At 44.6% G+C, this 24,930-nt stretch overlaps 1 protein-coding gene across 1 annotated transcript in view; it reads right to left on the bottom strand.

Annotated features, from left to right (window-relative positions):
* Positions 1-495: 495 nt before the first annotated feature.
* Positions 496-24,930, bottom strand: part of LOC146195034 (evasin P467-like) — a 71,584-nt gene continuing 47,149 nt past the window's right edge. The window contains exons 6-7 of the mRNA XM_084596186.1: positions 22,027-22,092; positions 496-722 (exon numbers count right to left, since the gene is read on the bottom strand). Coding sequence (XP_084452312.1) covers positions 582-722; positions 22,027-22,092 — 207 coding nt within the window. The 3' untranslated portion in view covers positions 496-581. The remainder of the gene's footprint in view (positions 723-22,026; positions 22,093-24,930) is intronic.

Genomic DNA, 24,930 nt, shown 5'->3' with positions numbered 1-24,930 from the left:
CGGGCCGAGCGAACGTTAAAACATTCATTACGGATTTTGGGGAAGTAGTAATGCGCTCAATCTAAAAATCATGCACTGCCCATGCAAGGACTGTACCGCAGATATATCCGCATAAATTCCACTAACCAGGTGCTTAAACCTATAGATAAAGAGAGAGAGGGAATTTAAACCATTATCAAACAAGCATCCGCTCTTCTTCCTCGTAATTTTTTCCCACTGCGCGGGACACTCCCCATTAAACAGAAATTTCCTTCTCCCAATTTAGAATCAGTTATTCGTGCAGAAGGCACAAACATCTCCCTTTATTGCTCTAAGGAATAGGCGCCATTCATTAAAATAATGTGTGAAAGAAACATGATTTGAAGAATCATTATGTCAATAAAATAATTTTTGCTTAGTAAATTGATACATGCTGAGCAAAGATAAATAAAAGATTTATATTTACTCTCCAAAATGGTTTGTTTTAACACACTGGCAAATCAAAGCACGTAGAAATCAGCGCTCAAATTTGCAACCATAAAAATTTATTTTGCATTAGGTATCTGGAAGCTATGCAATAAAAACTTGCATATTTATTTCACTCATTTTGTGTACGTTCTGAAATAGCATGTTTCGTTTCGTCCATTGGGAACGCAGTTTCCTGACTCACTGCATACACCGAGTAGGCATGTGTACGAAAAATGTTGTTTCAATACATGATGATTAAGACCATCAGGAAGGACCTAAAGAAAGAAAAGTGGAATTGTGCATTTTAGATAAAGATACCGAATGCCTAGGAGGAATGGCACACGAGATTACCGAGCACCGGCAATCAATAAAGAATGTTCAGTCAGTCATAAATCGAAGGCACAAGTCGAAGGCCTAACTCAATATTACCAATTTTTTCAAAACCTCTTGAGAAAACAGTCTTTATAAGGCTCGCTAGTTCATTTAACGCTAATTCTTTTATTGCATCATTCCAGTATGGTTTCCAAACAGATCGATCTACTGTAACAGATGTACTGTATCAAAAAGAACCAAGTTTAGGTAATATTGAAAGGAGACAACTAATGCTTAGACTGTTCGTGGATTTTTCAAAGGCGTTTGAGAGAATCAATCATAATAGGTTACTAGAGAAATTGTATTGCTATAGAGTTCGTGGTACGTCTTCTAACCTCGTTTTTTGATCAATCAATATCAAGCAATATGCATTTGATATGGAATAACTTCGCTACGAAAACTTAGCATGGCGTACCTCTGGGGCGTTTTTTAGGCCCACTATTTTTCAATGCTTACGATAATGGCCCTGCAAATCTAGATAACATCATAAATTACGGTATATACTTTCAACTTTGCCGTTATCAACTTTGCAATGGAAGCAATGGAAATGGCCTTGTTAAAACCGCAAACAAATTACAAATTCATAGATAAACTTTGGAAATGTTCAAGTTGTAACAGCAAAAAAATAAACTGTTCTATATCTAAAGAAGTTTTGTTTCAAGCTAAACCCTCTAACGATCACATTAATTAACTGCAGTGCAATAATACTGAAATAGAATTTTCTTCCTCAGGAGAAACACTGGATGTCGTTTTCATGACAATTTACTCTGGGATTTTCACACAGGCAGCATAGCAACTATAATATGCGAAGTGTTAGTTATGTTGAGAAAAGTGCAGCATTTTCTACCCGTATCGCAAAAGCTAACGCTCTATAACACAATTTTTGCTTCTCATCTACGATAATGTCCTTTGCTTCAGGGTAAGGGCACCAGGACATGAGTGAATAGGTTAGTTACTTTGCGAAAATGCAATTCGACCAATTGCAAATGCTCCATACAACGCCCACACTTCCGATCTATGGTCCGTCAATAGAAGACTGATAAACTTTATACCCTCTAGGAGCATCAGTTGTTAGCATCCCTGAAATCGAAAGTCCATAAATATAGAACAAAAACGGGATGCTGCCAAATTAGAAATTAACAAGTAATTTTGTTCCAACCTGAATTATGAACATTGGCACGTTCGCGACAACGTACGAACTATGGTCTTCAGATGCTTTCAAGCTACCTGCCATGTACACAGAACAAATATGAGCTAACGAATGAGCAGTTGCGTATTCTAACGAAGAAATATATTGTCACGAAGACAGGGATTTATGGGTACCGGCAACAGGGGCAGATGCACACAGTCAAGAGAGAGGTTCCCGAGAAACGGTAGCACGAAGACACAAGCTCAAGAGTCCACAGGAGTTAACTAGCCGAAGCGCGCGAGAGTCTCCAACTTCTTTGTCGTTCAAGCGCTACCTCGAACCGTCAGGTGGCATTATTCCCCCCCCCCTCGAAAAAAAAAAACCGCGAGCTCACAGAAAAAAAAACTGCTCCGGATGGCAAATATGACTTTCAGCGGGTAAAATACGGCTTCATGCGAAGCACATGCACCAGGTCAGACGAGCACTGACGACTAGAACTCGGTACAGTTCCGTCTGGAATAACCTCGTACGTAACTTCTGAGAGGCGACGCAACACTCTGTAGGGTCCGAAGTAACGATTGAGAAGTTTTTCTGACAGGCCTGGGCGCCGGACAGGTGTCCACACCCAGGCTTTGTCACCAGGCTGGAACACGACATAGCGATGGCGGTCGTTATATCGGCGTGCATCTGTTGCTTGCTGTTTTGTAATGTGATTACGGGCGAGTTGGCGAGCTTCCTCAGCGTAGTTGGTGAATTCTTCTGCGTCAGCGGTAAGCAGCTGGTCGTCAGCCGCACATGGCAGCATAGCGTCGAGCATGGTCTGTACATCGCGTCCGTATACTAGGCGAAACGGAGTGAATCGAGTTGTTTCTTGGACGGCCGTGTTATATGCAAATGTGACGTAAGGCAATATCTCGTCCCATGTTTTATGCCGGACATCGACATACATGGCGAGCATGTCCGCTATTGTTTTGTTTAGTCGCTCAGTAAGGCCATTAGACTGAGGATGGTAAGCAGTTGTCTTTCGGTGATGTGTCTGGCTTAGTTGGAAAACTTCTTCAAGAAGACGCGCTGTAAATGCCTTGCCACGATCAGTAATGACGTATGAAGGGGCGCCATGGCGGAGGACAATCTGCGTGATGAAAAATTGTGCCACTTCGGAGGATGTTGCACGTGGCACCGCCATAGTTTCCGCGTAACGTGTCAGATAATCTGTAGCCACGATAATCCACTTATTGCCAGCTGACGATAGAGGAAAAGGGCCAAGAAAGTCCATACCAATTTGGTCGAATGGTACTAGCGGTGGGGGAATAGGCTGCAGGACACCCGCTGGCTTCAATGGCGGTGTCTTGCGTCACTGGCACTCGCGGCAACCTCTAACATATCGATGAACGGTGGCGGTAAGTTTGGGCCAGTAGTAGGCCTGGCGCACTCTGGTAAGAGTGCGTGCAAAGCCCAAGTGTCTAGCGGTGGGTTCATCATGGCAAGCATGAAGGATTTCATCGCGGAGATCTGCAGGGATGACTAGAAGATAGGCTCGGTCACTGTTGCCGGCGCTTTTCTTGTAGAGGATTCCGTCGCGCGTACAGAAGGATGACAAGTTCTTAGCAAACAGTCGAGATATTGTAGAATCGAAACCCTCCAGATGATCGATCACAGTTTTGAGGTCTGGGTCAGCCCGTTGCCGGGCCTTTAAATCAGAGGAACTGATAATGCCAAGAAAATGGGCGTCTTCATCCGTACTGTCATGGGCCAACTCCATGGGTGATCGAGACAGTGTGTCAGCATCTTCATGTTTACGTCCGGATTTATAAACGATAGAGTAATCAAACTCCTGCATACGAAGGCTCCACCGTGCAAGACGTCCTGATGGATCTCAAAGATTAGCTAGCCAACACAAAGCATGATGGTCTGTCACAACTTTAAATTTACGGCCGTAGAGGTAAGGTCGGAATTTCATTGTGGCCCAAACGACAGCGAGACACTGCTTTTCAGAAGTTGAATAGTTTGATTCTGCCCGAGAAAGGGTGCGGCTGGCATAAGCGATCACTTTTTCCTCGCCTTGCTGGTGCTGGACCAGAACATCACCCAGACCGACATTGCTGGCGTCGGTGTGAATTTCGGTGGCAGCGTCCTTTCTTCGTGGTAGGGATGGGAAAATTGGCTACAGCGGCTGTTTTCTCAGGGTCAGGCCGGACACCGTCAGCGCTAACCACATGACCGAGAAATTTTAGCTGCTGATATCCAAAGTGACATTTTTCCGGTTGAGTGTCAAATCGGCCGAGCGAAGAGCGTCCAATACCGTTCGCAGCCGCTTAAGATGTTCGTCAAACGTTTCTGAAAACACGATGACGTCGTCCAAATAAACCAAACAGGTTTGCCATTTAAGACCAGCAAGTACGGTGTCCATCATTCTCTGGAACGTCGCTGGCGCTGAACACAGACCGAAAGGCAATACTTTAAATTCATACAAGCCATCGGGTGTCACAAAGGCAGTCTTTTCTCGATCGCGCTCATCCACTTCTATCTGCCAATAGCCACTTTTTAAATCAATGGAGGAAAAGAACTTGGCGTTGCGAAGTCGATCGAGTGAATCGTCGATACGGGGCAACGGATATACATCTTTTTTTGTGATGTCATTCAGTTTCCAGTAATCAATGCAAAAACGCAGCGTGCCATCCTTTTTCTTAACCAACACGACAGGCGACGACCACGGACTTTTAGACGGCTGAATAACATCATCATTAAGCATTTCCTGGACTTGTGTCCGAATTGCCTCACGTTCTTTGGCCGAAATACGGTACGGCTGCTGTCGAATAGGTCGGGCATCGTCAGGCGTTATGATGCGATGCTTGGCGATAGAAGTTTGCCGGACTTTCGATGATGAGGCAAAGCACGGGGCGTACTCCAGCAGTAAGCCACGCAGGGCGCGTTGTTGACAGAAAGAAAGGTCACTGCTAACATCGATGCGGTCTAGAACACTGGGAGTATCAATAACGTCAAACGCAAAACATTCAGAAACTTCCTTTAACAGTTCGCCGAAAGCGATGGCAGTAGAGCGATAGAGGTGGCGAGATTCATTCGTGAAGTTCGTGACGAGAAGCTCAGAGTGACCATTATTGAGAATAATTAAGCTTCGAGCTGCACAGATGCCATGAGAAAATAAAAGAGAACGGTTGCTTTCAGCTCTTATCGGCCCGTCACGAAGCCCGTCGCACACAACACTCACAAACACGCTGGAGCGGGGAGGCACTGAAACACACTCGGCTGAAACCCGTAGGGCGCACGTACGTTGGCCATCGGTGGGGCTGGCAGCCGCTTTCTCCGTTGAGAACGAGACCGTTCGCTGTCGGAGATCGATGATGGCGCCATATTCCCGCAGGAAATCCACACCGAGAATCAAATCACGAGAACATTCCCGGAGAACGACGCAGCTGACAACGAACGTTGACGTACGAATCTGGATTCTAGCCGTGCACTGTCCAATAGGAGTAATTACATGCCCCCCAGCCGTGCGTATTTGCGTGCTACACCATGGTGTCATAACCTTCCTAAGGGTCGCTGCCAGTTTCCCACTCAAAATCGAAAAGTCTGCTCCGGTATCCACTAAAGCGCTGACATTATGACCATCGATGCACACAGGGATGTCCAGCGATAGCCGGTCTCGTGAACCAAATGCTGTCGTTCCTGCTCGAAAATCACTATCTGTTCTCATTGGGGGGACTTCTTTGTGCTGACCTTTAGCGGCCCCGCCCCCGGAGGTCGCTCTACTCAGTTTTCCCGGTGGGGGCTTGGCGAGCGACCAGGCCGTGCTCGCGGGAAGTTACCAGTTGTTGAAGCGGTTTGCCGACGTGGGGATGGAGACCTGGATTGTCGGCGCGCCATCCGGAGGCTCTCTTGTGCGAGGTTGTCTCCAATGTCACGAGGTAGTTGTCCGAACGTGCGTCTAGGTGCGTTGGTGTAAAAACCCTCCGGTCCGAGTTCCCGATAAGGGCACCACCGGAAAATGTGACCAGGTTCCCCACAGTGGTAGCAAAGGCGGCGGCTCCGAGGGGCCTGCCAGACGTCCGTTCGTCGAAAGTTTGATCGCGGTGGCCGCACGTACCGCGTAGGCTGCTGTACAGGAATGTATTGCATTGGCTGCTGGACGGGCATGCACTGGGTTGGTGGTAACGTAGACAACGGAGCTTGGACGGGAACTGGGCGTCGGAGAATGTCAGCGTAAGTCGGACGAGAATAATCAGGAACAGGGGTACTTTGAGCTTCAGCAACATGCAGAGATGGCTGCGTGACTTGCTGAATCTCTTCGCGGATCATATGTGCGAGAGAATCACCCCTGGGTTGGAACGTGCCCCAAACCTTCTGCAGTTCCTCGCGTACAATCGCACGAATAAGATCTCGGAGCTGTTCAGTATTTCTTACAGCAGCTGTAAAAGGCTCGGCAGCAGTCGTAGCGAGGATTGGGCTGTCGTAGACCGCCGAGCGGCGCTGGTGTAGGATCGTTTCCATGGTGACCGCCTCTGTTAAAAATGAGGTAACTGTAGTTGGTGGGCTACGTACAAGACCAGCAAAAAGCTGTTCTTTAACCCCATGCATGAGGTGGCGCAGCTTTCTCTCTTCAGACATGTTTGGATCCGCACGTCGAAATAGTTTCGTCATGTCCTCAACATACATCATGACGGACTCGTTTGGCATCTGTTTTCGAGATTGTAGAGCACGTTCTGCTCGTTCGCGCTTATCCAGGCTGATATACGCCTCTACGATAAGACGGCGGAACTGAGGCCATGATGTTATTGTGCCTTCTCGGTTCTCATACCATGTCAAAGCATGGTCTTCCAGGCAGAAAGTGGCGTTCCGTAGCTTTAAGTTGTCGTCCCACTGATTAAAGGATGCGACTCGTTCGAACTGAGTTAGCCAATCCTCAACGTCTTCATGCGCAGTGCCATGGAACGATTTCGGCACTCGGGGGTTTTGAACGTAAACAGGAGTACCTTGCATGAATGTCGTAGTGCTTTGCGTGGCTGGCCGGAGGCTCGTTGTTGAAGTGGACTCCAAGGGCCCGTGTTCGGGAGGAAGGCCCAGGTTCCTCCGGCTGACGCGATGAACTGGCGTGTCCACAGGCAAAAGCTCGGTGTCGTTGGTTCGCGGAGGGGTGTGCGACATTGAGAGGACAATTACCCAGCACCTCCACCAAAACTGTCACGAAGACAGGGATTTATGGGTACCGGCAACAGGGGAAGATGCACACAGTCAAGAGAGAGGTTCCCGAGAAACGGTAGCACGAAGACACAAGCTCAAGAGTCCACAGGGGTTAACTATCCGAAGCGCGCGAGAGTCTCCAACTTCTTTGTCGTTCAAGCGCTACCTCGAACAGTCAGGTGGCATTATATTTCAAGTTACTAACCGGTACTCTACAATCGGACTGCATTTCAGCTAACATATATATATATTGCTCTTGTTTTAGTATATATATTTTTGCTAAAACGAAATGACCGCTCCTGGTAAATCTTTCAGTTATATATGTGCACCGAGCTTCCAAACTATCGTGATTGCTGCCTCGTTGTTTGGGGAGACGGGGCTATTCAAACTGCCCACGATGCAGCTTTTATCCCTTCATCCTCGCTGCACCTCTTACATGTCCTGTACTTGTGAGAAATAAAGTGAAACTGAAGTGAAGAGAGTTCTCATTCTGCTAAAGTTTTCTGTGTTGACATTTTTAACATTACGTGTCATCCACGAAGGGTAGGGTGTTATGTCAATCTCGGTGCGCACAGACAATGTGTCAGATTACGGTGCATTTTTATCATTATATCTGCTCTGTTCCTTAACACCATCTGGCAAATTGCTTCTACCATTAATGTTGAATGCCTCCTCTGAGGAATAAACAACGCATTCATCGAATTAAAAATATACCGCGTACTTTGCAGCACAGAATAACCGTCAGAATGAATGACTTTGCAATATCTCCTTTCCCGTTTGTAGCGGGTATATTGTAATAGGGAGCCATTTTAAAACCTTCACGTATTTCGGGGTGCTTTTACCGGCATCAATGTCAATGGAGCTATATAACATACTTCTTCATAACCTTTTGTCGTGCAGCATTAAACAAAGTGCAGCAAAATAGTACGATTTTGTGCTCGAATATGACACTCAACGCAGCGGCGTTGGCTTTATCTGCTGTCCTAGACTCGCGATATACATGGTAGTGTACAGTTGCGTATGTCTCAATGCGAGAAAGCATTTGGTTTACATCTAGCGCGTAACATCGTATCGAAGGGACGATGTTATGCGCTAGATACAAACCAAATGCTTTTTTGCGTACTCTACGAGTTTGAAAATTCGAAATCGGAATGTGGGTGTTTTGGAATCTAGAAATTGGATTGGCCTTGCGTGTCACGTAACCTTCTTCTAATGTACCAAGGCCTCTTGACAAGAGGTAAAACGCAGTACAATGTGAACAAGGGTAACTTGCTCGCCCCACCTCTAATCCTTGAAATCATCTTTCCTAAACAAGACATGTTGGTAGCTGATTTTAAATACGCCTCCTTGTTTACGCTGTCATTTTACTTTGTTCACGCTTTCTAAGAGCCCTATGCTCCAAGAAGATCTGGTTGGTTTGTTTGTGGGGTTTAACTTCTCAAAGCGACTCAGGCTATGAGAGACGCCGCAGTGGAGGACTCCGGAAATTTCGAGCAACTGGGGTTCTTTAAAGTGCACTGACATCGCACAGCACATGGGCACCTAGCTTTTCGCCTCCATTGAAAAGCGGCCGCCGAGGCCGGGATACGATACCGCGTCCTTGGGAACAGTAGTCGAGCGCTTTAACCACTGCGCCACCCCGGCGGGGCTTCAAGAAGATCTAATGACAAATTTGTTAATCATCAAAAACCACAGAGGTTAAGAAGATAGAATAGACAAAAGTTTCACTTAGCCTACTAGCTGCCTGTGATGCACGCCAGCACAATCATTGCTTTGAATCTCTTCGGCTCGATAAGAGTGCAGTTTTGTATTGCATTTGGCTATGCGAATGCATTTACAATTTAAGGCGAAATAGTTTCTAGACTCATGAGACGAATCCCGTGTGGGAGTTGAGCGCAGTATCTGTCATACTCCGCAAGATGCTGCGAGATGTGTTCTTGTCTAGCGTTCCTGCCATCTGCATTCACATGCTTGAATGACCGCCAAGGATCGCCACACGACAGGAGCGATAGCGTGCAGTCCAAACACCTGCCGTAGAAAGTGTGACAAATACTGCGTCTTTCCTCCCCTGTAAACCAATTATAATTATATGTAGCACTCTAACGAACACCCATAACAGGCGAACGATTAGAGGCAAATGATAGGACAGCAAGGGTAGGCTTTCGCCATTTTCCTCTTTTTAGTGACCCTCTAATTTTTTATCCTGGATTTGAGGTGCTATTCCGTGCATATTTCCCAGGGTCTGGTTATGGGGTGTGAATATCTTCATGCAGGCAACATAATGTTATTATAAGAAGTGATTGATAGTAGAGACGGCTGTGTGTCGAGTGGATTCCTTTTTGTTTTCGAGGATTTGACGTAAACAATTAAAAGGCAGTTCACTGCAAGGAAGTTCCCTAAAGTCACTGAAAGGAAAATAGAAGTAATATTCCCAGCAGAAAGCTAGAAATTTTGCATTTCACAATCACAGATTATAAAATTGTGTTGACAATGAATAACGCGATTAACAGTACCAGTTTATTTGTTGAGCAGGCGCCATAGCAACATAGTTTAGTGTAGTGTGCTTCGTGTAAATTCGACATATTGATCAGTTTTTTAAAAGCATGCACACGAGAGTCTTCTTTAATCATCCGTAGAAACCTATATATCAATTGCCTTAGTGAGGATTGTAAGACCATAAACCTGTGATGACGCCTTTTAAAATTGTCAGAACGGTGACTTCTGGCTTTAAAGCATTTGAAGCATTAACGGCTCCCAATGAGCGCCTCAACTTGTGAGACATCAAAGGCCAAAACCCATTTTGCTAATCGCTTAACTATATATGCCTAAACTTTGGCTTCTATTATCTCTCCAATACTTATCAGAGCACAACCGTAATCATCAAATTTATGGGAAAAATCACCAAAGCAAATAGTTGCATAATGCCTCGCTGCAATCAAACCTCAAGAGCACGCCTGAGGAGCCTAGGAGTAGCGTCTATAAATCGGGACCTATAAATCCCATTGGGTTCAAAGCGCATATCAACGACACTACAGAAGCAGCGTGAGCCATTGCACCAATATGAGCAGTATGCTGGTAATACACTGGACGTATCTGGGGCCCGACTTTACTAACAGAGTACCAATACTGGGCCCTTGCCGTTTGCTACCTGGTTACAATGCTGTATGCTTTTGAAATGTCATCTGTGCTCACTACTTCACACATAAGCAAATTGATCAGTGCTCGGTCTTGTCACCTCTCTATTAGCGCCCACCGGAGTCGCGTCTGGATATTGTGGCCTGGAATGTTATCTACTTACGAATTCAGCAGTATGGCATGCCTGTTTAACTGAAAGCATAGCAGAATTTAAAAGAGAGAACAACCACCAAGCTATTGGTTTTGGCCACGTTTTCACACGGTGCGCCATTTTGTGCATATAAGGCACTGCCTCAGTGCGTTACGCGTACAACACATCGAAACTGAACTGAACGGCGTGCCGGTTGTTTGTCGGGCCCAAGCAAGCTGGCACAGGTCGGCGCGAAAAGAGAATTGTGATCAAGGACAAGAATGGTTACCGCATGAAACATAGCAATACGTTTACTAATTTCTGCATTGATATAGCATACGAAATGCCGCTATCATTATAAAAGGCCAATGTGAGCTAAACACGGAGATGCATCAATGAAAGGGCCGGTGAGCATGTTCGGTCAATGAGAGAAGTTTAATTTGGTTTGGGGTTTAACGTCCCAAAACGACTCAGGCTATGAGAGACGCCATAATGGAGGACTCCGGAAATTTCGAGCACCTGAGGTTCTTCAACGTGTACTGCCATCGCACAGCACACCGGCGCCTTATTTCGCCGGGATTCGATCCCGGGTCCTTGGGAGCAGTAGTCGAGCGCCATAACCACTGCGCCACCCCGATGGGGTAATAAGAGAAGTAGGAGGTGCGCTCTTTTTTCAACAACTCCGCTAAGTGTTCGACTGCCTTTGAGTGGCCAAACTATCGCAATGGGTTAAATGCAAGTATTGAAAAAGTGTGAACCACGCTGAGTGTTAGACTGCCTTAGAGCAGCCGAAGTTTCGCAGCGGGTTAGATGCAAGTATTGAAGGAGTGTTAACCACGGTTTCATGAGATAAATCTTTAGTTAAAACAATGATAGAAGGGCAAGGGAACTATTGGAAGAATTTCATATAAGAGAGGTGCTTTCTGTGTTATCGATACGATGTTACCCTCTTCAATTTGAAAATGTATCTTGAAACGTTCGGTTAACAGTGTGCGTGTTTGGACTGGTAGCTGCACATGTTCAAGCAATTTTTATATTTGCTGCGCTGTATGTGAATAGCTGGGCAAATGAGGCTGGGCAGAGGCTAGTAGAGTTTAGTCAAGAAAACAACCTGACCATAGCAAATACTCATTTTCAACAGCACAAGAGGCGCTTGTACACATGAACATCACCGGACGGTCTGTACAGGAATCAGATTGATTATATTCTTCGCCGGCAGAGATGGAGAAGAGCTATACAAGCAGTAAAAACAAGAACTGGGGCCGATTGTGGCACCGATCATCAGCTTCTTGTTGCCAAAATTAAGCTTCAATTGAGGAAAACGCAGAAAACTAGAAGGCCTTTCAGGTATCATCTGGATCAAATTCCATTAGAATATGATGTGGAAGTGAGGAATCGATTTCAAGAATTAGATCTAGAAGACAGAGAGCCCGAAGAGATGTGGACTGATGTTCGTGATATAATACGAGAAGTTGCTACTAAGGTAGTTCCAAAGCAAAAGAAATGCAAGAAAGCAAACTAGTTATCTGCAGTGGCTTTGCAAATCGCTGAGGGAAGGAGGATGGCAAAAGTTATGGGGGAAAGAGAAAGATACAAGGTTCTGAATGCGGAGTTTCAGAAAATAGCAAGGAGAGATAAGAATGCCTTCCTGAACATACAGTGCCAAGCAGGCAGTTGAGGACAACAGCCAATTAAGGAACACAAGAGCTCTGTATAAGACAATCAAAGATATCAAATGAAGCTTCTGTTCTAAGCTGGGCGTGATAAAGGACAAACGAGGCAAGGACCTCACTGAAGCCTAAGAGATAAAGAAGAGGTGGCAGGAATACACAGACAAACTGTACAAGAAGGACCCGGATGTGCAAACCCAATATAAGACGGTTGTGATTACTGATCTCGAGCCGGGCATCCTGAAGAGTGATGTTGAATGGGCCCTACCCAGTCCTGCTAAGAGAAAAGCTAGCGGAATTGATGGCATTCAAGATGAGTTGCTTCGAAACCTCAACCATGACGCTGTTAACATTCCGCATACATTATGTCAGAAGATTTGGACAACCCTGCAGTGGCCACAGGATTGGAAGAGGTCAGTTTACATTCCCATTCCAAAGAAAGGCAGTGCGAAAGATTGTTCCAACTACCGCACGATCGCGCTCCTTTCGCATGCTAGCAAGGTGATGTTGAAAATCCTCCGAGGTAGGCTGCAGCAATATGTGGATCGGGAGCTTCCGGACGTGCAAGCTGGGTTTCGCAAGGGCAGAGGAACCAGAGACCAAATTGCCAACCTTCGCTGGATCATGAAAAAAGCAAGAGAGTTCCAGAAACCCATCTACTTCTGCTTTATTGATTATGCGAAAGCGTTTGACTGCGTAGATCGCCGCATATTGTGGCAAGCTCTCCAAGAGATGGGAGTTCCAATTCACCTCATCTGTCTCATCAGGAACCTCTATGAAGGGCAAGAGGCCACAGTCAGTACTAGGCATGGTCTTACTGATTGGTTACCGATTGAGAAAGGAGTGAGGCAAGGCTGTATACTGTCGCCCTGCCTATTTAGCCTATATTCAGAGTGCATCATGAGGAAGGCGAGTCTGGACGAGTCTTCAGCTGGAGTGAAGATTGTTGGAAAATGTATCGACAACCTTAGATATGCGGATGATACCACTTTAATTGCAGAAAGTGAAGTAGACCTCAAGAGACTTCTGATGCGCGTACAAGAAGAGAGTGAGAAGTTTGTGCTTAAACTGAACATTAAAAAGACAGAGATCATGGCGTCTTGCCCTATCAACTCCTGGAGCATTAAGGGACAAGAAGTGGAAGCTGTGACAGATTTTCTCTTCTTGGGCTTCAAGATTGCCCCGGAAGGAGACCTTAGCCATGAAAGTAGGAGACGCCTGCTTCTGGGAAAGAGAGCCATGGTTAGCCTTGACCGCCTAGTAAAGAGCAGAGGCATTAGTCTGCCAACCAAGATCCGTATAACTCGTGCTATGGTCTTTTCAGTTGTGATGTATGGATGCGAGAGTTTGACTGTGAAGAAGGCTGACCACCGAAGAATTGACGCGTTTGAATTGTGGTGCTAGCGGAGACTCTTGAAAGTTCCTTGGACTGCGAGAAGATCAAATCAGTCGATATTGTCGACCATAAACCCTGACTGCTCATTGAAGGCTCAAATTCTAAAGTTAAAGCTCAGCTACTTTGGTCATCTGATGAGAAGAGAGGAGTCGTTGGAAAAAGATTTGATGTTGGGAAAGGTTGAGAGTCGCCGGAGAAGGGGTGGGCAGCGAACGCGATAGTTAGATGGCATCCTCGAGGCGCTGCAGATGAAGTTATGTGATGTTAGGAAGATAGTGAGAGACCGGAAAGCATGGCGTGACATGGTCCATAAGGTCGCGAAGAGTCGGACATGACAGAACGATTGAACTGAACTGATGTGAATAGAGATAGCTGAAGTTAGCGCTGGTGCATCGTGGTCTTTTCTGTGTTTGTCTTTGCTGCGCTGTAGTTATTTCGCTACAACACGCACAGTCGATACAAACAATAAATTCTCCTAAAATCTGAGTTTCTTCATAGTTTCCGATGTTCCGAAACATTTATTAGATATTTAAAGGAAGGCAACATTTATCGCTTTTAACTGAAGGCCAGAGTCGGCAAGGGCGGTTGAACAATCATCAAATGAGTACGGTGATCAGAAGAGTCGTAAAGAAAACGAATACGTTTTCCAAATAATAGAAATGTCTTCGAATTCAGGCCTTCAAGAACTGTATGAATCTATTTCCCCATTTTTACTATAGAGTTGGAGAGCTGAAATGCATTGCGCCAAATTTGGATAAGCAGTCAGGTGCAGCAAAAACGGTTGCTTTGTCGCCTTCATGCATGAAAATGTGCCTGTAGTCACTTATTTGCTACTAATTTGATTGTAGGAGTAAAATTGCGAACTACTTGCCACCTTGTAGAGAGTCCAGGGCGTCATGAATTCAAGGGATGCGATAGGAACCCATACGAGTTCTCCGGTTTAGAGCACGCTAGTCAACAAAACCACAAATGAAACTTAATTTTCGCCACTAACAACCTGCGAAGACAAGGGAGGCGAGGAAGAGTTTAGCATGATGAGTTTGATCATGTAAGCAATATTATGCGAGATATTCTCGTTCGGAAGAATACACACAAAAAGGGAGCCTCCATTTATTCTTTAAAATATAGGTGGGAGGCTGAGATGTGATGCCTGGACAAAGGCGTTGAATTGAAATATCGAGACCACTCTTGTTGAAGACTGCCATCAATGCTTCTTGTATCGGAGATCAGTGCTGACCATTCTGAAAGGTGCTTCTCTGAAAAAAAAAGCCATCGACGCATAGAAGTGGTCTGATGTCGAAAGGGGGTTGGTGGCAGTCTGCACGGGAGTGAAAAAAAATCAAAGCCTTCTCGCAAACCAATTGCATTTGACCCTTTATTGATGTCAGCGAGAAGAGAAGCACCACTGGAGACCCGAAGTGAGATGATTAGTAAAATACTTTTTTAGAGTAGACCGGTTTGTTGTCGTCAAGATGTCCCCATCGGTCACGTGGTCAGAGGTCATAGAATGAATAAATTTGCAACAAAGAAAGATGACGTGTTCGGCCGTCGGAACCAAGCGGGAGCAAGGATTCTGAATCAGTAGCAATGACGCATTTCATCAGTGGAAGGATACAAGAAGAACATGAAGTGGTTGTTTTTGCATTGTGAAGAATATTCCTATCCATGAGCTAATGGACGTAGGAAGGAAGCGCAGTGGACTTAATGTAGTGCAGTACGCCCCCAATATCACTACTTTTTCACATACCGCTGAAAAGTGTTAGGTGCGCTCCATTGGCAGCACATAAGAGATCAGCTTAAATTGCGCGCACGTTTCGTAAACATAATTACTAGCAAAACTGCATCATAAATTTATGGCCCGGTATAAAATAAAGTTTCTTGAAGACATAGCACAAAAAAGAGACGGGGACAACACAGATGTAGACAGGACAGGCGCTAACTGACAACTTTATTTTCGAGGAAAACCGCAGCACAATTTATGTCAAAACTCACGTGACAATCAAGGGGCCTTATACTACGACCAAATACAGTTTGACAAAGGGCGGCCGACAATCTTGACCCGGAGAAACCAAAAAAGAAACAAGGGGGCCGGGTAGCATTATCAACAGATTATATAAAACTCATTGTGAATATAATACAACAGATGGGGTGCGAACAACATCATCGCCAAGGGACAGTGCCACCCAACCACAGCAACGAGCGAGCCTAAAAGGGCTCAAAACAAGGGAAGCAAAAACAGTCATAGGTCAATACCAAAAAAACGTGCGAGGCAAAAGCAGAGTCAGAACTAAAAACAGATAAAACGTGCGAAGCAAAAGCAGAGTCACAACTAAAAACAGATGACACGTGCGAAGCAAAAGCAGAGTCAAAACTTAAGACATATGAAACGTGCGAAGCAAACGCGGAGTCATAAGCTAAATCAGACCATACGTGGGAAGCAAAACCAGAGTCAAAACTAAAAAAACTAAAAACAGACTCAGGAGTGTAGAAGGCTCCCCACTAAAACATTGAAGTGCTAAGCAAGAATAATCAGGATGGGCGAGTGGAAGAACAATTATGAAGAATGAGAAAATCACGGGAGTAAGCACACCAAAAACCGGGAAGTAAAAGCAATTCCACAGACGATAACTCGTTTCATAACAGTCAGCAACCGGTTGCTTGTGGTAATAAAGCAAAAAGGGTTATAACACCTACATGTGGCCATCAAGGAATTCAAATTCGCTTTCAAGAAGGTTGATAGAAGGTACGCTGACGCAATCCTGACCGGCCTTCCTAATGAAGTATGCCTCCATGACTTCGCGCTCAGTTTTTTCTTTGGCTGCTCTTAAGAAATCTGTACTATCTAAGAGCGGATGACATGCGTTAGTTGGATCAGTTTTACAAGCTTTACAATGTTCGGCGAGGTTAGTACCCGATTTGTTGCGTACGCATAGTCTGTGTTCTCTCGCCCTCTCATTGAAACACCTTCCAGTTTGTCCGATGTACTGGAGCCCGCAACTGATTGGAATCCTGTACACGACATTTTCCTTGCATTCCGTGAATTTAGTTTGATGCTTCTTCGTGCATGCTACTTGCTTTTTCATCTTTCTAGTGCATACTTTCGATAGTTTGCATGGTGCAGAGAAAACAATTTTGACGTTATAACGTGCTGCCAGTTTTTTGAAGTTATGTGAAAACCTGTGGAAGTATGGAATCACCTGGACTGGCATCTTACTCTTGCTTACTTCGTTTCCCTGCTTACTACGTTGACTGTTTGAGGCTTTTAGGCTTTGCAGAAGGCTTTCACACACTGCTACAATAACGTCAGGGGGGAAACCTGCGTCTTGTAGACGCTTGAATTGCTCATTCATGCTAGTAGCCATGCGGTGGGTACAGGATTTTGTTGTGGCACCGTGAAGACAGGAAAACACGATGCCACGCTTCACAACCTTGGAGTGTGCACTGTCAAAACATAACAGGCGCTTTTTTGTGCGCGGACGGTACATCCAGCACAGCGTGTGGCCGTTAAAATCCAGCTCAATATCTAAAAATAGAATGAGGCCATCTGTAGGCGATTCCCATGTGAACTTTAAACCGGAACCGTGATCAGAAAAGATGCTGAGCACCTCCTTGACAACATCACTTTGTCTAGCTTGACATTTACTAAAAATGATCAAAAAGTCATCAACGTATCTGATCACTTTTTTAACTGGAAGGTTTGAAAGATTGGTTTGAATACGTTTGTCGACTGCAGATAAAAATATATCACACAGCACAGGAGCGACCGACGAACCGATGCAGATGCCTTTTTTCTGGATAAAGAATTGTCCGTCTGAGCAAATAGCTGTTGAATCAAGGTAGTATTCTAGCAGAGAAAGGAAAGAATCGCTCCTAGTTCCCGCACTGTTCTGGAATGCTACTTCCCCGCTTTCCGAGATCGAATCGCGGAGCACCATGAGCAGATCTTCATGAGGAACGGAGTAATAAAGGTCTTCTATGTCAACTGAAAAGCCACTCACTGCGCAGAAGGAATTTTGTTCAAGAATGCCGACCATTTCTTTGGAACTTCGAATGATGAAGGGATCTTCAAGCTTCAAGGTTTTAAGACACCGTTGCAGGTATGAACTCACTAGCTTTTGCCATGTGCCGTTCTCAGACACAATGACCCTAAAAGTTTTGACTCTGGTTTTGCTTCCCACGTATGGTCTGATTTAGCTTATGACTCCGCGTTTGCTTCGCACGTTTCATATGTCTTTAGTTTTGACTCTGCTTTTGCTTCGCACGTGTCATCTGTTTTTAGTTGTGACTCTGCTTTTGCTTCGCACGTTTTATCTGTTTTTCGTTCTGACTCTGCTTTTGCCTCGCACGTTTTTTTGGTATTGACCTATGACTGTTTTTGCTTCCCTTGTTTTGAGCCCTTTTAGGCTCGCTCGTTGCTGTGGTTGGGTGGCACCGTCCCTTGGCCATGATGTTGTTCGCACCCCATCTGTTGTATTATATTCACAATGAGTTTTATATAATCTGTTGATAATGCTACCCGGCCCCCTTGTTTCTTTTTTGGTTTCTCCGGGTCAAGATTGTCGGCCGCCCTTTGTCAAACTGTATTTGGTCGTAGTATAAGGCCCCTTGATTGTCACGTGAGTTTTGACATAAATTGTGCTGCGGTTTTCCTCGAAAATAAAGTTGTCAGTTAGCGCCTGTCCTGTCTACATCTGTGTTGTCCCCGTCTCTTTTTTGCGCTATGTCTTCAAGAAACTGCTACCAACTAGCCCAAACCAAACATCTGTTGCATAAAATAAAGCTTCACCATATTGCCTCTAATTTCAACAGTGAAGATTCTCTTTGGTGCATGCAAGAGTTAGGAGTTACGCATTACGGCACAGTTTTACTTCCGGAAGGTGAATGCGTAAAGTTTCCACGCGGTGGACTGAGGCATAAGATGGCTGGAGAAGGAGTAACGAAGGCCTGCGGATATATGGCAGGGAAATATGATAATGATTTAGCTCGCGATGACTGCACTTTGTAAAGCCTGATGAGGAAGTCGGAAATGAGGTGCGACGGAGGTCATTGTTGCAGCATGGTCAGTGCATGAAGAAATTGATACCTGCTGTCATATTTGCGGTAATCATGGTACAAGAGTTCATGTTACGGCGATGTGCGACCGACAGGTGTAACGCGTTACGAATGTGTGAATAAGGCAAACTGGAGGAGGGAAGAGCAGTCGCTGGGCACTGTACACGGCGTGTCTCCAGAAAAAAGCGGGGATGCTGGACTACAGGGGCACCAATCAGGAAAGAAGGCAATGTGCATAGGTTGCCGCCGCCTCTTGTGGCTACATAAAGAGCGGCTGGCGGTTCCGGGGTAATTAAACGAGTGAAGGAGGCAGTTTCAACCTTTATGATGCCAGACAGCAAAGTGAGTGAGCAGGTATACTGGAAGAGACAGGAACTATGAAGTGTCATCGTGGATCTCATCACGAATTATCCAGCGGATCAGGTTTCACATGTTGGCAAAATGAGTGTGGCTGTAATTACGAGTGTTCTAAATCCTGAGCAAAATGTAGCTTGCCAGGTAACTAACAAGTGGGGAGAATGTCCGATACTCTTGAAGGGCAAAGAAATATTACGGACCGAGGACTTGTAGACTATGATGAACGCGGGCGCGTGAGCCATTGCAGTAATTCGGCGAGCACAATCAGTGCCAAAGAGGTGTCAAATCTGTGCCATGAAGGAGAACAAATCTAGAAAGGCATTTTTATTACTTATGAAAACATAGACCACGTTACATAAAACCACATCTAAGGGGCTTCAGAGATGCGATCCAGCTATTGAATGTGCTGACTGCATCGCAGTGCTATAGCCACCTCCCCACCTCCCCACGTCGTCGCCTCGGAAGCCAGTGGAAAAATAAGAATCACGTTGGCTGGAACTGATGGTATTAGTACGCTGGCTGAAAGCCTGAAGAGCAGGGCTGCAAGGAAAACATTGTAACCCGGAGGAAGCAGGCTACTTTTTACAGAGGCTCTATATAAAGAAAGTGCGAAATGGTGGGTCGGTCCACGTATCGGATGCGGGGACCAAGAGGCGCCTCAGCCACTTGTGAGATAAGATTAAGGGTATTTTTGATTTACTCTCTTTCAGCAACGGTCAGTTAAGTTTACGTTTTTTTCTCGCCTGGGGTGACCGATGATAAACATATGCTAATGAAGACGCGGTCTTAGCTAAACGCATCATAGGGAAAAGCCTTACGAATGAAATTCAAATACCCCATGCTGTGCAACTTCCGCAGCCTAAATCTCACAAACCTCCTATTCTCACTCGCACCCTAAATGTTCTACGACCGTTTTACGCCATCCTTCTGTTGAATACCACTTCGTTAGACTGAATTTCGGCGGTCTTAACTGCTGATTAGTATCTCTGCTGATGCATGTGTTTTGATTTCGGTACAATATTATTACGTGGACACATACCCTTACGCATGCTTCTCTGATATTGTCGCTAATTCAAGCTAAAGATAAAGGCCAATACGTTTTACCTCTCGGCTGAAAGTAAAATTTTTTGGAGGGTTATTGGCTGGCTTGCCTACAAAATGGCAAGCCAAAAACTGACAAGCGCCCAGGAAAAAGGAGGAGTTACTTCATATTTATGATCTTTTTGATTTCGACAAATACAGAGTGCCACCAAGGAACACCAAGGGTCCCGACCGATACCCAAACTATACTACCTGAGCTGCGATAGGCTGAGTGGGCTGTCATAAGTTGCAACTGCAGCAGATGTGTGCGCTGTAAAGCGAAGGGCCATTCCTGTGAGGTTTTATGTGCATGGGGCCTTTTCAACCTGGAATCCTTCGTTGTAGAAAACGGCAAAAGGGAGAAGCAGGAAGACAGTCGATCCTGCACATTCATCAGTTGCGCTAAATAGGGTTCTACTTCGCAAACATTGACTACATAACAATCAAAGATAACCGGTGAAGCATGTTCGAGTACGATATTGGAGTACGATATTGCGCAGTGAGCCCGCAAATTCGTTGTCATGATCCTTCCATTGTTACATAAAAGAGCATGCGATGCATTTCAATGGGGCTCAAGTCTCGTAGGCATTTTCAGCAGTCAATCTACTTTCCTTAAAGACTAAATTGCTCGAATAACGTGTAGGCGATTGTACAACTTCGTGTTTGCTTGCTTCTGGCAAGCGGCAAGACGACCGATGGGCCGTCCTTGAGCTAAATCCGTGCCAGAATGCACTTCTTTTTCCCGGATTATTTTAAAATATAAAAAAAAAACGGAAGCAATATTGATGTATAGTAAAAAAAAAGTGTGTTATAATATATTGTCCTGTCCGCGGGAAATTTCTAGCGTCCGCGACGTCTCGGCTTCCGGTATGTGTCATGCAATATGTCGATTATTGCGCAAAATGCAGTATTACGGTTGTGTGCTGGAATGCCGAGTATTTTTTGGCCCTTTATTATAAGTCCTAGAGATGGAGATGGAGTGTAGAGTACAAGATTCAATGTGCAGAAAATAAGCTTCTGCTGGTTCATAGTACGCATTCAGAGCCTTATCAGTTAATAATGTTTGGCTCTGAACGTATAGTAGAACGTTAAGTAGTCACTTTACCACGTTTCGTTCGTTTATACCTGCTAGTGCTATGAAATTGGTCTTTGCGTCAATGTAACGCAGATGCCGCCAATGCTGGGTTCTGTTAGATTTTATTGCAAAACATTTATGTTACGAAGTAGGTGTTACTATAACCAATAATCTTAGCTGAATAAGCATATAATCACCATGTTCGTCATCCGTTTGGAAACTTTGCCTCCTTAGGCGGATTAAAATGTGCCCCTTTTAGTGCAAAAAATTTAATTCACACATCCATCATTAGACCCAAACTTGAATATGTATGCACCGTCTGGGATGCTTAAATAAAACAGAACATCGAGGCGCTGCAATGATCCAGCGAAAATGTGTACGAGTAATCTTTAATAAATATCGTTCTACCGACTCTCCAACCACTCCTATAGCTCATCAGAATATATAGACATCGCAAACATGTCTTTCTCAACTTTCTCAAAAATAATAAACTCTCTATGAACCCTGATTTATTTGTTAAGCCATTCACAACGCGACTAACGTGAAGTTGTCACAGAGAATCCCTAACACCGTACAACTGTACAATCAATGCAATTAAAAACTCATTTTTTTTCCTACACAGCAATTCAATAGAATGAACTCCTACCTGAGGTCGTAAACAGTATCGATGCCCTTCACAAATTGTTTTTTGATAATAGCGGAGTTGCGTTTTTTATTTTTTATGTCCTATATATTATATGTTTTCTGCGATGTAATTTGCCGCGTTTCTCTAGTGTGTTTTTTTTTTGCCCCTCTTACTTGGACCGACCTTAGCGTCAGCAGTATTCTATAAATAAATATACAGCAAAACATGCAGTGACGACATGCCCTTCTTAAGCCTCTCGAGTTTCTCTATTTATGGCGCCGCCATAAATAGAGAACCTCGAGAGGCCTAATTCCTTCATACATATTACTCGAAACTTAGGGTGAAAAACATGAACATACATAGCAGGAGATGTTTGCAGGCAGTATGCTTGATCCGTGACAGCCATATCTACATCCAAGAGGTCTCTGTCGGAAGAGAATTGAATGGCAAACAATAAATTGACATCTGCACTAAGAAAACGATAGTACATATTGTACACATTCTATAATTTTTTTGTTCGTTACAATGCGCAGCATTCAGTGAGCTGAGCAGAGATCAACTTTCAGATATTCATCTATGTTATCATGGATGACATTGCTTATCACCTGCTAACTGTTTTTCTATTATATTCATGTATTTGTAGCCTTTGTATCGCCATTATTTTAGCCTGTGTTCAATTACGTGCCCCTCCCGTAAAAATCCCGACGGGGATTGACAGTATCAGTAATAAATGAATAGTTAAATAAATATATAAGAAATTAAATGCTTGCTGAAGGGAAAATGACCTCGTACTGTCTGTTGAGTTTACCAATTCAAGAGACAGTGAAAGGCATTTTTTCAGATTTATTATTGTATTCTCTTAAGAAATTTCGTGGCAACCCATTCTACAAGTTCCGACTTTCAGAATCCAGTCTGCTACCATAGCGACGACTGCACTTTGTTCATTTGATTGCGTGCACTGTTTGTGCGCATTTTGGTGTCCTTAGGTTCAACCAGAATATCAGCCACTAGCCCTTTTTTCCTGACACACGCTGAACGCTGCAAATTGGATAAACGTCTGTTTATATTCATTTGGTTACTTGCTGCGTTATTTTCAGTTTTAATTTATTTCAGTTGTTTAGTCAATAGTATTTAGCCTGTAGGATAAAGGAGAGTGAATACAGGTATGGCTTTCTGGTTATACGTACACTTTTGTTACTGGCAAGCTGGTGCTCATCTGAAAGTAACTGCCGATAGGGATTCAAAAAAACCTTCATTTTGTACTTATTTCATGCCATCTTGATCCAGGGTCACTATATTGTCTACGCAGAGACATTTCCACTAATTCGGATTGTCGCTATATGCCGTTTGTAAACCACTGTCACTTTCAAAGACAGTTAAGAATTTCTTTATTATCATGAGCAGGTATTTGTAATTCAGTAGGTCTGCTTTACATAGTCACATAAAAAACAGTAATTTGTTTTCAATATCATTAAATGTTTAGCACGTAAAATTCATCCCATATTCTCTCATCATCATAATCATCCCTTACCGCGCTTTTCCTCACCTACTCGCAATTAAAAGATGTTAACACCATCTGTAAACATGCTGTTCTGAAGGAATTGTGTCATTCTAAGCATTAAAAGCTGCAAGTTTGCTACTTTACGAACTCATTTAAGGAGAATTAGAGTAGCACTAAAGGTGCTATAGGTATCTTAGTGTCTCTTGGTAAAGAATGGTGCAGGTTACTTTTATAGTAACTCGAAAATTATTCTTTAAGTCAGAGAGGTTATTATTAGATGGTTAGGGCGCTAGAAACAAGCCATCGTCTTTATATATTTGAGTTGAAGTGGAATTTTGTGCTCCAAAACTAGAGGTTTTCAGCAGAAAAGGTAGCTCTGTGTTTAAATGCTCTTAATTGGCAGTGTTCGAATATTCGAAAATAAAAATACGCACTTAAGCGAGGGTTCCAATGTGGATTTAATAAATGCACTTTTAAAAAACAGCGTCTATCGTAACTTTTGCGCCTGAAATAAAGATGTGATTTGTGAATTTTGTAATGATGGACTAGGTACTATTGCCTTGCTGGTGTGGTGCAGTGCTTACTTTGTCGTACTACTATATCTGAGTACTCGGATTCGATCTGGACTGAAGACGGCTGCGTTTCAATGTAGGCGAAACGAAGTCGCGACCGGGTGCTGTGCGAGTTCAGTTGCAGTGGCTGGAAGGGGGAAGTAAGATGAGCGCGGCCACCCGGTATGGGGCGCGCCGAAGCCGTCGAGAACGATCCGCCAGGCGGCGCTCGACTCCGTTTACACGTCGTCGGTCTGTCTATTGAAAGGCAAATCGCGTTGACTACGATCCGGCGTGCGCCGTGCAGCTCATGTTATTCTCCGCTTTGCCCGGATAGTTTTTTACTTCCTGTGTGGGGCATTTACAGCGATGCCTAGAAAACAGAGCCACGAGCCACTGTTTTGTGCCAGGGTGCACAAGTGGCTATAAATCTTGCAAGATGAAACTGTCGCTGTTTGGAGTTCGCAAGGACGAAATGGCGTTGGCGCAATGGCAGCGGGCAATTCCGCGTGCTGACAAACGACTGAAGGACAACTTCGCGGTGTGCGAGCTTCATTTCGAAGCAAGGTACCTCAAGGTACTTTGACCATGCTGTTAATGGAGAGCTCGCCCGCATTGAAATAAGCAGGCCTTTGTTGCTTCCCGGAGCCGTACCCACGCTATTTCCAAACCTTCCGAAATACCTATCCAAGCAACTGCCGCCTGACAGAAAGCGGCCAGGAAAACCCGAACGCACAGCTCCGCCCAGCAAGAAATTCACTGACGGCAGTGCCGCTCTTGTGAGCATCGACTTCGAGGAGGTGCCGTGTATAGCGTCGTTTCAAGACCTCACCTTACCATCGTGTTCGTGGGGCACCCACCATAGACCACTTCGCCCTTGACTGTGGCTTACAGTGTGTGCCAACCAGGGCAGGATAAAAGTGCCTTATACGCAAGTAAGTTGGTTGTGTTCTCCCAAGAGGCGAACTGTGTTCAGCAAGACGTTTTCTTCAAGGGCATACGACAATCGGGGCTTTCATCTACTGATCCTGTATCTCTTTTGAAAGAGGTAGATAGCATATGCGTCTGCGTTGGAGCCGGCACAATCTATGAATTTCCATTTGCGTTGGAAAGAAATTCCTGCTTTTTGATAAAGTCATTTCTAGCTTGAAGTGCCAGGGCGTCGCATATGAGAGTAAGCCATGTGTCATGTGCAAGCACCTAAGGAAAGC

The sequence above is a fragment of the Amblyomma maculatum genome, chromosome 3 (genome assembly GCF_055883805.1).
Source record: "Amblyomma maculatum isolate TAMU_Amacu chromosome 3, ASM5588380v1, whole genome shotgun sequence".
Lineage (NCBI taxonomy): Eukaryota > Metazoa > Arthropoda > Arachnida > Ixodida > Ixodidae > Amblyomma > Amblyomma maculatum.
Note: the sequence above shows the minus strand (reverse complement) of the source record. Positions and strands in the feature narration are given on the sequence as shown.